Consider the following 12,581-nt stretch of genomic DNA (forward strand, 5'->3'; position numbering starts at 1 on the left):
AAAATAATGAGGGGATGTGGAGGAGTGTTTGGCTGGACAGGAGTGGAGTGGGAGGAATTGTTCCCGCTCTCAAAAATGGATTTTCATAAGATTGCATGTTCTGACATTGAAACGGACAATGAATGTAATGCTTATTACGATCATTATTTCAGATCCTCCAGTTCAGCCCACCATCTCTGTAAGTTCTGAATCTCCGGTATATATCGCTGGGGAAGCAGTCGTCATTCGTTGCAATGCTCCCCCTGGTGACTCTCCCAAGTTCTGAAACGCCTTGGGAATAACCAACACCATGTTTTCTCAGACAGAATTGGATATGTAAAGATGTGTCGATTATTTTTAAGCGAAATTCAGATTTTACCACTTGCCACGTCTGGGATTCGACGCGGTTCCCCAAGACTATGGTGTTGGGTCCCTGGATTACGGATGACAATACCAGGAGGCCACTGCCTTCCCAATTACTGCGCAAAGCAACACACTTCAAACCGAAATAGAAACTCTCTCACTCTGTCTGTCTCTCTCCCTCTCTCTCTCTCTGGAGTTTAATACGGCCAAATGTGAGGTAATGCATTCTGGAAATTCTAATACTGGGAGGGAATATACAATGAATGGTAGACCCCCTCAGGAATATTGACAGTCAGAGAGATCTTGGTGTACAGGTCCACAGGTCACTGAAAGGGGCAATACAAGTGGAGAAGGCAGAGGGCATACGGCATGCTTGCTTTCCTTGGCCGGGGCATTGAGAATAAAAATTGGCAAGTCATGTTGCAGATGCATAGAACGTTCGTGAGGTCACACTTGAGTAAAGTGTTCAATTCTGGTCGCCACACTACCAGAAGGATGCGGAGGCTTTAGAGCGGGTGCAGAAGAGATGTACCAAGATGCTGCCTGGTATGGCGGGCATTAGCTATCAGGAGAGGTTGAATAAACTCGGTTTGTTCTCACTGGAACGACGGAGGTTGAGGGGTGACCTGATCGAGGTCTACAAAATTATGAGGGGCATAGTCAGAGTCTTTATCCCAGGGTAGAGGGGTCAATTACTCATGGGCATAGGTTTAAGGTGCGAGGGGCAAGGTTCATAGGAGATGTACTAGGCATGTTTTTTACACAGAGGGTAGTGGGTGCCTGGAACTCGCTGCCGGAGGAGGTGGTGGAAGCAAGGACGTTAGTGACGTTTAAGGGGCATCTTGACAAATACAAGAATAGGATCGGAATAGAGGGATACGGACCCCGGAAGTGTTGAAGATTTTAGTTTTGACGGGCAGCATGGTCGGCGCACGCTTGGAGGGCCGATGGGCCTATTCCTGTGCTGTACATTTCTGAGGATTCACCTGAGGACGGTGCAGCGCTCCGAAAGCTAGTGACATCGAAACAAACCTGTTGGACATTAACCTGGTGTTGTAAGACTTCGTACTGTGCTCACCCCAGTCCAACGCCGGCATCTCCACATCAGTACTTTTCTTTGTTCTTTGATCTTTTCTCTCTCTCTTTCTCTCTCTCTCTCTCTCTCTCTCTCTGTCACACACACACACACAAATAATCACACACACACAACGAGTTCTCTGACACATCTGTTTTCCTTTTCACAGCTAAACCTTCGACCAAAATATTGATCCGCTCTGTCCCTGTGGTGGGCGTGGCGTTATTGATTGTTCTTGTGGCGATTGTCGTCGTGGTCAGAATAAAAACGACAAAAGGTAAGACAGCAAATTTTACATTATTGAAGAATTTTAAGCTTCAAACCGCAACGATTTCACGGCGCCCATTCAAAAAATCTCTCCTGTGGCAAAATGTCTGCGAAAGTAGATGGGCCGCCAAAATTTTGCACCTTCGACTCATGGGCAGCACGGTAGCCTTGTGGATAGCACAATTGCTTCACAGCTCCAGGGTCCCAGGTTCTATTCCGGCTTTGGTCACTGTCTGTGTGGAGTCTGCACATCCTCCCCGTGTGTGCGTGGGTTTCCTCCGGGTGCTCCGGTTTCCTCCCACAGTCCAAAGATGTGCAGGTTAGGTGGATTGGCCATGATAAATTGCCCTTAGTCTCCAAAATTGCCCTTAGTGTTGTGTGGGGTGACTGGGTTATGGGGATAGGGTGGGCGGTGTTGACCTTGGGGAGGGTGCTCTTTCCAAGAGCCGGTGCAGACTCGATGGGCCGAATGGCCTCCTTCTGCACTGTAATTTATATGTTCTATGTTCATCAGAACATACACCAGAAAGCCCAAAGTTCACAGGGGAGAGCAATTTTCACTGCAGGGAGATGGGGTGATCGTTTGAGGTGTTGCCGTGGAGCATACATCAGGGTTCGGTTATCCCGCTTGCTTATGGTTACTTCAACAATCCGATGTGAACACCCAACAGCCCCCTCATCCTTCTGCAATGCCTCCCTTTTGAAATTTGCCATTCTTGCATCGATTCTGACGAATCCGAGATGGAATGATTCTACGACATATCTGTGATTCAGAAATGTTGATATTCGGGCTACATTTATCGCAGGAGAGGGAGCCGTGGAACATTTAAGTGTTCCCACTGGTATACATGGCATCACAACCTGACCTATCTCACAATAAACATGTTTTATTTTTCTACTGTTTGTTCAAGGATCTCTTGACTTGGATGAATCTACGCAGGCGTTCACTCTGCTGAATCCAATCTCCAACAAAGAGACTACGTCGTCAAAACGTCAAGACTTTGCTGCGTAACGATGCTGATATGCTTGCTTTTAAGGATGTTAACATTTTCACTGTGAGCTTCGAGCTATTGTGTTTGATATAAGTAACCACATAAACTAACTCAAATGAATCACTGAATCATAAGAATTTACAGTGCAAAAGGAGGTCATTCGGCCCATTTAATCTGCACCAGCTCTTGGAAAGAGCACCCAAGCCCACGCCTCCACCCTATCCCTGTAATCCAGTAACCCCACCTAATCTTTTTTTTTTAACACTGAGGGCAATTCATGGTGGCCAATCCACCTAACCTGCACATCTTTGGACTGTGGGAGGAAACAGGAGCGCCCGGAGGAAACACACGCACACACGGGGAGAACGTGCAGACTCCATAAGACCATAAGACATAGGAGCGGAAGTAAGGCCATTCGGCCCATCGACTCCAATCCACCATTCAATCGTGGCTGATTTCAACTCCATTTACCCGCTCTCTCTCCATACCCCTTAATTCCTCGAGAAATCAAGAATTTATCAACTTCTGTCTTAAAGACACTCAACGTCCCGGCCTCCACCGCCCTCTGTGGCAATGAATTCCACAGACCCACGACTCTCTCGCTGAAGAAATTTCTCTTCATCTCTGTTCTAAAGTGACTCCTTTTAATTCTAAAGCTATGCCCCCGGGTCCTAGTCTCCCCTGCTAATGGAAACAACTTCCCTACGTCCACCCTATCTAAGCCATTCATTATCTTGTAAGTTTCTATTAGATCTCCCCTCAACCTCCTAAACTCCAATGAATATAATCTCTGCATCCTCAGACGTTCATCGTATGTTAGGCCTACCATTCCTGGGATCATCCGTGTGAATCTCCACTGGACCCGCTCCAGTGCCAGTATGTCCTTCCTGAGGTTTGGCGCCCAAAATTGCTCACAGTATTCTAAATGGGGCCTACCTAATGCTTTATAAAGCTTCAGAAGTACATCCCTGCTTTTATATTCCAAGCCACTTGAGATGAATGACAACATTGCATTTGCTTTCTTAATTACGGTTGGAGACTCCACGATGACAGGGACCCAATCCGGGAATCGAACCTGGGACGCTGGAGCTGTGACGTAACTGTGCTACCCACTGTGCTGCCCTTGTGCTAACAACTGTGCTACCGTGCTGCTCTTAAGGTACAAATTAGGAGAACAGTCCTTTTAAGGGGCGCGGCCTTAAACAATGAACGAGTCACGAATTGGACGTAAAATGTTAAACCAAAATGTGACTAACTGGGTCAGTAAGGCACCCAATTCCCCCAAGGTGCCCAACTGGCCGTAGGTCATTGATGCAGCTGAAGATGGATGGACGTCAGACACTACTCCGAGGCACTCCTGCGATCATGTCCCAGGACTGACATGATTGGTTTTCAGATAATCGGCACGTTGGCAGAACGGACGAAAATTCGACAATGCCGATTTCAGATTGCAGTACGAAGTCTTACAACACCAGGTTAAAGTCCAACAGGCTTGTTTCGGTGTCACTAGCTTTCGGAGCGCTGCTCCTTCCTCAGGTGAATGAAGAGGTATGTTCCAGAAACACATATATAGACAAATTCAAAGATGCCAAACAATGCTTGCAATGCGACTATTAGTAGGTGATTAAATCTTTACAGATTTCAGATTGGTAGCGACGGGGGCATCATGAGGGAATATCTTTCAGGTAGTTGGTGGATATTATCTGCAATGTGCTGCTTGAGTGTGTGGTGGAAGCAGATTCCATTATGGACTTCAACAGCAAATTGTTTGGCAAGGTAAAGGGAGAATCAGATCAGCCATAATGTTATTGGCTGTAGGAGAAATAACTCGGAGCTGTTTAGTACAGGTCTAAATCGCTGTCTTTGAAAGCAGATCAACGTAGGCCAGCAGCACCGTTCAATTCCCGTAACAGCGTCCCGGAACAGTCGCCGGAATGTGGCGACTAAGGGATTTGCACAGCAACTTCATTTGAAGCCTACTTGTAACAATAAGCGATTTTAATTTTTTTTGCAGCAGGCACGAGGGGCAGAGTGGCCGACTACGCCCTGTGCTTTGCTTGTTCTGGCAGTGTCATAGGGAGAGAGAGATGGGATTAAAAGATCAAATGTGTTGTACAACCTTAGCCTGGCGTCTCTCTGCCTGCGAATTATTAGATGCAGGGGCGAAATTTGTGCACCATCAGAATCAAACACACGTTGGTGTTCGTTAAACCCAACTCTTCATGCTGGCCTGCTGCCCTTTTGCGCATCAGGTGAGATATGAGTTTGGAATCGCTGGCTGTGATTCATGGATAATGTCCAATCTCAGGATAAACTTCTACTTTGTTGCAAGGACTATTCACCTTGGACTGCATCGTGGTTTAAATGTACACGTGGTCAATGGTCATCATTGAGATTTACCTGAACATTCCAAGATATATTGCATTGCTTTCTGAATTAAAATACTTGCATTATATCAGTCTCTGCCTCACCCGTTTGTGTATTTGTGCTTGTTCACAATTAGCAATGGAACAAATTTAAATATAGAGTTTAATTGGATTGAAAACTCATTTGGATTTTTAAAACTGCTGCTGGGATTGGGTAATTGAAGTCAGCACAGGTGGCACAGTGGTTAGCAGCATGAACCAGGGTTCAATTCCAGTACTGGCTCACTGTCTATGTGGAGTTGGCACTTTGTACCGTGTGTGCGTAGAATTCCTCCGGTTTCCCCAAAAATGTGCGAGTTAGGTAGTTTGGGCAAGGTAAATTGCCCCTTGGCGTCCAGACATGTGCTGGTCTGGTTAAGCGGTTAAGACGTAGATTGGGGACGACTAGTTCACCGCAAATACATTTGGCCAAATGAGTATGGGCGGGGGGGGGGGGGGGGGGGGGGGGAGTTGGGAGTCACTCTGCTCTCTTGTTGAAAAATCCTGCAATGATGACACTGGAGCGAAGGGAAGAGCAGAGCGGGGAGGGCGGCAACGTCACAGCTTCCATTCAAACTGGAATTGTTGCTCCATCTCCCAAACCATCCTAATAAGATCCAGTGGGGAGAATGTGGCCAATCTGCACAAGACAACCTGCACTGTGCCTGCGCCACGATCACCCTCCCCCCACTGCTCGTGGACCATCTTCCATTGCCAGTGGAGTCGATCGACGGCCATCTTGGGCTGCCAGTGGCGATGATCGGTGGACATCTTGGGTTGCTAGTGGAGATGATCGGCGTCCATCTTGGGTTGCCAGTGGAGATGATCGGTGGCCATCTTGGGTTGCAAGTGGAGATTATCGGTGGACCCCTTGCTTTACCAGTGGAGATGATGGGCGGCTATCTTCTGTTGCCAGGCAGATGACCTCAGTGAAGCGATGGCCCACGCGCTGCTATCCAGGAGCGAGGCCCTCTGCACGTGTGCAAAGACAGCTAGATAAGAAACTCTAATTTTGAAATGATTATTACCTCCCCCTCAGACTTTTTGATCTCTCTCGATTCTAAATAGTCTCGTCCCTGCTCTTTTGTCGTGCGATTGGATTTTTAAAATTACATTGGGTGCTCCTTGGCCGCTGACGCCACGGAAATATGATGGGTGGCAACCTATAAGATGTCTCATATGTTCGGCCAACGAGCAGTGGCCGGAGCCGCGGAGCCGTCAAGGGTTGTGACTGAGAGGAGCAGCAGAAGCAGCGGTGGTGGTAGGGGAGGTGATAGCGGCGTCTAGCGGACAGGAGCGGTAACAGCAGCAGATGAGCAGTGAGTGTGGGATGTGCGTGTGAATGTGTCTGTCTCTGATTCTGGGTCTCTGACTTTGGGAGATTTTGTTGGAGACTGTGTGTGTTTGTATGTGAGTCACACAGACCCAGCTGATCGGCTAGGGGTGAATCACAAACATCAAGCTGATTAACGATGGGGGAATCACACTGACCCTGCTGATTGGCTAGGAGGGGAAATCATACAGACTCAGCTGATCGGTCAAGGTGACAATAACACAGACCAACTGATCGAGCATGTGGGATTAACAAGGACATAGCTGATTGGTGATGGTGGTCATCATATGGATTCAGCTGATCGGCGATAGGGGAACCACAGGGACCCAACTGATCGACCATGAGTGGAATCACGCACACCCAGCTGATCTACCACAAGGGAAATCGCACAGACAGTTGATCAGCAATGGGTAAATCACACCCACCCAACTAAACGATCAATGGGGGAATCACATAGTCCCAGCTGATCGGCCAGAGGGGGAATCATACAGGCCCAGCTGATCAAAGAACAAAGAAAAATGACAGCACACGAACAGGCCCGTCGGCCCTCCAAGCCTGCGCCGATCCAGATCCTCTACCTAAAACTGCCGCCTATTTTCTAAGGATCTGTATCCCTCTGCTCCTTGCCCATTCATGCATCTGTCTATATACTTCTTAAATGACACTATCATACCCGCCTCTACCACCTCCGCCGGCACTGCGTTCCAGGCACCCACCCTCTGCGTAAAGAACCTTCCTCGCATATCTCCCTTAAACTTTTCACCTCTCACCTTGAACTCGTGACCCCTAGCAATTGAGTCCCCCACTCTGGGAGAAAGCCTCTTGCTATCCACCCCATCTATACCTCTCATGATTTTGTAGACCTCAATGAGGTCCTCCCTCAACCTCCGTCTTTCTAATGAAAATAATCTTAATCTACTCAACCTCTCTTTATAGCTAGCGCCCTCCATACCAGGCAACATCCTGGTGAACCTCAAAGAACAAAGAAACATATAGCACAGGAACAGGCCCTTCGGCCCCCCAGCCTGCGCCGATCCAGATCCTTTATCTAAACCTGCCTTCTATTTTCCAAGGGTCTACTTCCCTCTGTTCCCCGCCCGTTCATATATCTGTCTAGATGCGTCTTAAATTATGCTATCGCGCCCACCTCTACCACCTCCACTGGCAAAGTGTTCCAGGCACCCACCACCCTCTGCGAAAATAACTTTCCACGCTCATCCCACTTAAACCACCCCCCACCCACCTTGAACTCGTGACCCCTTTTAATTGACACACCCACTGTTGGAAAAAGTTGTTGCTATTCAGCCTGTCCATACCTCTTATAATTTTGTAGACCTCAATTAGGTCCCACATCAACCTCCGTCTTTCCAACGGAAACAATCCTAATCGACTCAACCTTTCGTCAGTGCTACCAGAACTTCGAGCCTCCTCAGCACATTCTCCAAAGCATCCACATCCTTTTCGTAATGTGGTGACCAGAACTGCACGCAGTATTCAAAATGTGGCCGAACCAAAGTCTTATACAACTGCAACATGACCTGCCAACTCTAGTACTCAATACCACTTCCGATGAAGGAAAGCATTCCCTATGCCTTCTTGACCACTCTATCGACCTGCGCAGCCACCTTTAAGGTACAATGGACCAGAACACGCATTATTGGAAGGACGTGGAGGCTTTGCAGCGGGTGCAGAGGAGATTTACCAGGATGTTGCCTGGTATGGAGGGAAAACCTTATGAGGAAAGACTGATGGACTTGAGGTTGTTTCGTTGGAGAGAAGAAGGTTAAGAGGAGACTTAATAGAGGCATACAAAATGATCAGGGGGCTAGATAGGGTGGACAGTAAGAGCCTTCTCCCGCGGATGGAAATGGCTGGCACGAGGGGACATAGCTTTAAACTGAGGGGTAATAGATATAGGACAGAGGTCAGAGGTAGGTTCTTTACGCAAAGAGTAGTGAGGCCGTGGATGCCCTACCTGCAACAGTAGTGACCTCGCCAACATTGAGGGCATTTAAAAGTTTATTGGATAAACATAAGGATGATAATGGCATAGTGTAGGTTAGATGGCTTTTGTTTCGGTGCAACATCGTGGGCCGAAGGGCCTGTATTGCGCTGTATCGTTCTATGTTCTATGTTCTATTCTATCTCTCTGTACATCAATTTTCCCCAGGGCTTTTTCATTTACCGTATAGTTCGCGCTTGAAATGGATCTTCCAAAATGCATCACCTCGCATTTGCCCGGATTGAACTCCATCTGTCATTTCTCCGCCCAACTCTCCAATCTATCTATATTCTGCGACATTATCTGACAGCCCCCTCCACTATCTGCTACTCCACCGAACTTAGTGTAATCTACAAACTTCCTAATCAGACCACCTATACCTTCTTCCGGATCATTTATGTATATCACAAACAACAGTGGTCCCAGCACGGATCCCTGTGGAACACCACTGGTCACATTTCTTCATTTTGAGAAACTCCCTTCCACCACTACTCTCTGTCTCCTGTTGCCCAGCCAGTTCTTTATCCATCTAGCTAGTACACCGTCGTCCCCATGAGACTTGACTTTCTCCATCAGCCTACCATGGGGAGCCTTATCAAACGCCTTACTGAAGTCTATGTCTCTGACATCTACAGCCCTTCCCTCATCAATGCACTTCGTCACTTCCTCAAAGAATTCTATTAAGTTGGTAAGCCATGACCTACCCTGCACAAAACCATGTCGCCTATCACAGATAATCCCATTTTCTTCCAAATGGGAATAGATCCTTTTCCTCAGTATCTTCTACAGTAGCCTCCCTGCCACAGACGACATGCTCACCGGTCTATAATTACCTGGACTATCCCTGCTACCCTTCTTAAACAAGTGGACAACATTAGCAATTCTCCAGTCCTCCGGTACCGCACCCGTGTTCAAGGATGCTGCAAAGATCTCTGTTAAGTCCCCAGCTATTTCCTCTCTCATTTCCCTCAGTAAACTTCGATAGATCCCATCCGGACATCGGACGTGTCCACCTTAATGCCTTTTAGATAACCCAACACATCCTCCCTCCTTATGCCGACTTGACCTAGAGTAATCACTGAGGTGCTGCATTTGGTGCATTTGAGTGCCATAGTATGAGTTTGGTGACTGATGGAGTGCTGAATTTGGTGCATTTGAGTGCGATAGTGAGAGTTTGGTGACTGAGGGAGTTAGGTGAGGAGCGAATAAGGTGCTCCTTTCATTTTGTTTCCCACATTTCAGCAAAGAGTGAGAAGAGAGCCAGGAGTTTGCAGAGAGTTCAGCTGACTGGGAGCAGAGTCGGAGGGCGGGGATCCAGTTGGAGATACAGGGCAGCTATATTCTGTAAGGGAAGAGGGGATGGAGGCCAGGCGAGTTGCATGCTTCTCCTGTAGGATGTGGGAGGTCAGGGATACCACCGGTGTCACCGCTGACTATACCTGCGGGACGTTCACCCAACTCCAGCTCCTCAAAGACCGTGTTAGGGAACTGGAGCTGAAGCTGGATGAACTTCGGATCATTCGGGAGGCAGAGGGGGTGATAGAGGAGTTACACAGAGGTGACCACACCCAAGGTCATAAGAACATAAGAACTACGAGCAGGAGTAGACCATCTCGCCCCTCGAGCCTGCTCCACCATTCAATCCGATCATGGCTGATCTTTTGTGGACTCAGCTCCACGTTTCGGCGCGCACACCATAATCCATAATCGCTTTATTCTTCAAAAAACTATCAATCTTTATCTTAAAAATATTTAATGAAGCAGCCTCTACTGCTTCACTGGGCAAGAAATTCCATAGATTCACAACCCTTTGGGTGAAGAATTTCCTTCGAAACACAGTCCTAAATCTACTTCCCCTTATATTGAGGCTATGCCCCCTAGTTCTGCTTTCACCCGCCAGTGGAAACAACCTGCCCGCATCCATCCTATCTATTCCCTTCATAATCTTATATGTTTCTATAAGATCCCCCCTCATCCTTCTAAATTCCAACGAGTAGAGTCCCAGTCTACTCAATCTCTCCTCGTAATCCAACCCCTTCAGCTCTGGGATTAACGTAGTGAATCTCCTCTGCACACCCTCCAGTGCCAGTACGTCCTTTCTCAAGTAAGGAGACCAAAACTGCACACAATATTCCAGGTGTGGCCTCACTAACACCTTATACAATTGCAGCAGAACCTCCCTAGTCTTAAACTCCATCCCTCTAGCAATGAATGACAAAATTCCATTTGCCTTCTGAATCACCTGTTGCATCTGTAAACCAACTTTTTGCGACCCATGCACTAGCACACCCAGGTCTCTCTGTACAGCAGCATATTTTAATATTTTATCATTTAAATAATAATCCCTTTGCTGTTGTTCCCACCAAAATGGATACCCTCACAGGACAAGAATAGCTGGGTTACAGTATGAGGAAAGGAAACAAACAGGCAGGCAGTGCAGGAATCCCTCGTGGCCGTTCCCCTTCAAAACAAGTATACCGTTTTGGGTGCTGTTGTGGGGGCGGGGGGGGGGGGGCGGAATTACCTACCGGGAGAAGGCCCTGGCAGCCAGGTCTCTGGCACTGTGTCTGGCTCTGGGGCTCAGAAGGGAAGAGGGGAGATTTGAAAAGCAATAGTCGTAGGAGATTCAATTGTTAGGGGAATAGATAGGAGATTTTGTGTTCGCGAGCGAGGCTCCCGGAAAGTATGTTACCTCCCGTGTGAAGGCCCAGGGATGTCTTGGATCGTGTCTTCAGGATCCTTAAGGGGGAGGGGGAGCAGCCAGAAGACGTGGTGCACATTGGAACCAACGACGTAGGTAGGAAAAGGGGTGTTGATGTAAGAAACGAGTTTAGCGAGTTAGGCTGGAAGTTAAAAGCCAGGCCAGACAGAGTTGTCATCTGTGGTTTGTTGCCGGTGCCACGTGATAGCGAGGCTATGAACAGGGAGAGAGTGCAGCTGAACACGTGGCTGCAGGAATGTTGTAGGAGGGAGGGCTTCAGGTATTTGGATAATTGGAGCGCATTCTGGGGAAGGTGGGACCTGTACAAGCAGGACGGGTTGCATCTGAACCACAGGGGCACCAATATCCTGGGAGGGAGGTTTTCTAGTACTCTTCGGGAGGGTTTAAACTAATTTGGCAGGGGAATGGGAAACTAATTTGTAGTCGAGCAACTAAGGTAGCTGGTATTCAGGACGCCAAAGAATGTAGTGAGGCACTGGGGAAGGGAACAGAGGCAAAGGAGAGTACTTGCAGGCACTGAGATGTGTTGAAGTGTGTATACTTCAACGCAAGAAGCATCAGGAATAAGGTGGGTGAACCTCAGGCATGGATCGGTACTTGGGACTACAATGTGGTGGCCATCACGGAAACTTGGATATAAGAGGGGCAGAAATGGTTGTTGGAGGTCCCTGGTTATAGATGGTTCAATAAGATTAGGGAGGGTGGTAAAAGAGGTGGGGGTGGCATTGTTGATTAGAGATAGTATAACAGCTGCAGAAAGGCAGTTTGAGGAGTATCAGCCAACTGAGGTAGTATGGGTTGAAGTCAGAAATAGGAAAGGAGCAGTCACCTTGTTAGGAATTTTCTATTGGACCCCCAATAGTAGCAGAGATGTGGAGGAACAGATTGGGAAACAGATTTTGGAAAGGTGCAGAAGTCACAGGGTAGGAGTCATGGGTGACTTTAACTTCCCAACCATTGAGTGGAAACTCTTTAGATCAAATAGTTTGGATGGGGTGGTGTTTGTGCAGTATGTCCAGGAAGCTTTTTGAACACAGTATGTAGATTGTCCGACCAGAGGAGGGGCAATGTTGGATTTAGTACTTGGTAATAAACCAGAGCAAGTGGGGGAGCATTTTTGGAGATAGCGACCACAATTCTGTGACTTTCACTCCAGTAATGGAGTGGGATATGTGCGTGCAACAGGGCAACGTTTACAATTGGGGGGGGGGGGGGGGGGGGGAGGGTAAATACGATGTTTTCAGACAAGAATTGAAGTGCATAAGTTGGGAACACAGGCGATCAGGGAAGGACACAAGTGAAATGTGGAACTTGTTCAAGGAACAGGTACTACGTGTCCTTGATACGTATGGCCCTGTCAGGCAGGGAAGAGATGGTCGAGTGAGGGAACCATGGTTGACAAGAGAGGTTGAATGCTTTGTTAAGAGGAAAATGGGGACTTAT

At 47.8% G+C, this 12,581-nt stretch overlaps 1 protein-coding gene across 1 annotated transcript in view; it reads left to right on the top strand.

The window, feature by feature from the left end:
- LOC140404600 (scavenger receptor cysteine-rich domain-containing protein DMBT1-like) overlaps positions 1–5,135 on the top strand; it is a 243,460-nt gene extending 238,325 nt beyond the window's left edge. Inside the window, exons 21-22 of the mRNA XM_072493200.1 lie at positions 1,587–1,694; positions 2,596–5,135. Coding sequence (XP_072349301.1) covers positions 1,587–1,694; positions 2,596–2,696 — 209 coding nt within the window. The 3' untranslated portion in view covers positions 2,697–5,135. The remainder of the gene's footprint in view (positions 1–1,586; positions 1,695–2,595) is intronic.
- The last annotated feature ends 7,446 nt before the right edge of the window (positions 5,136–12,581 follow it).

This window comes from Scyliorhinus torazame, chromosome 31, assembly GCF_047496885.1.
Source record: "Scyliorhinus torazame isolate Kashiwa2021f chromosome 31, sScyTor2.1, whole genome shotgun sequence".
NCBI lineage: Eukaryota > Metazoa > Chordata > Chondrichthyes > Carcharhiniformes > Scyliorhinidae > Scyliorhinus > Scyliorhinus torazame.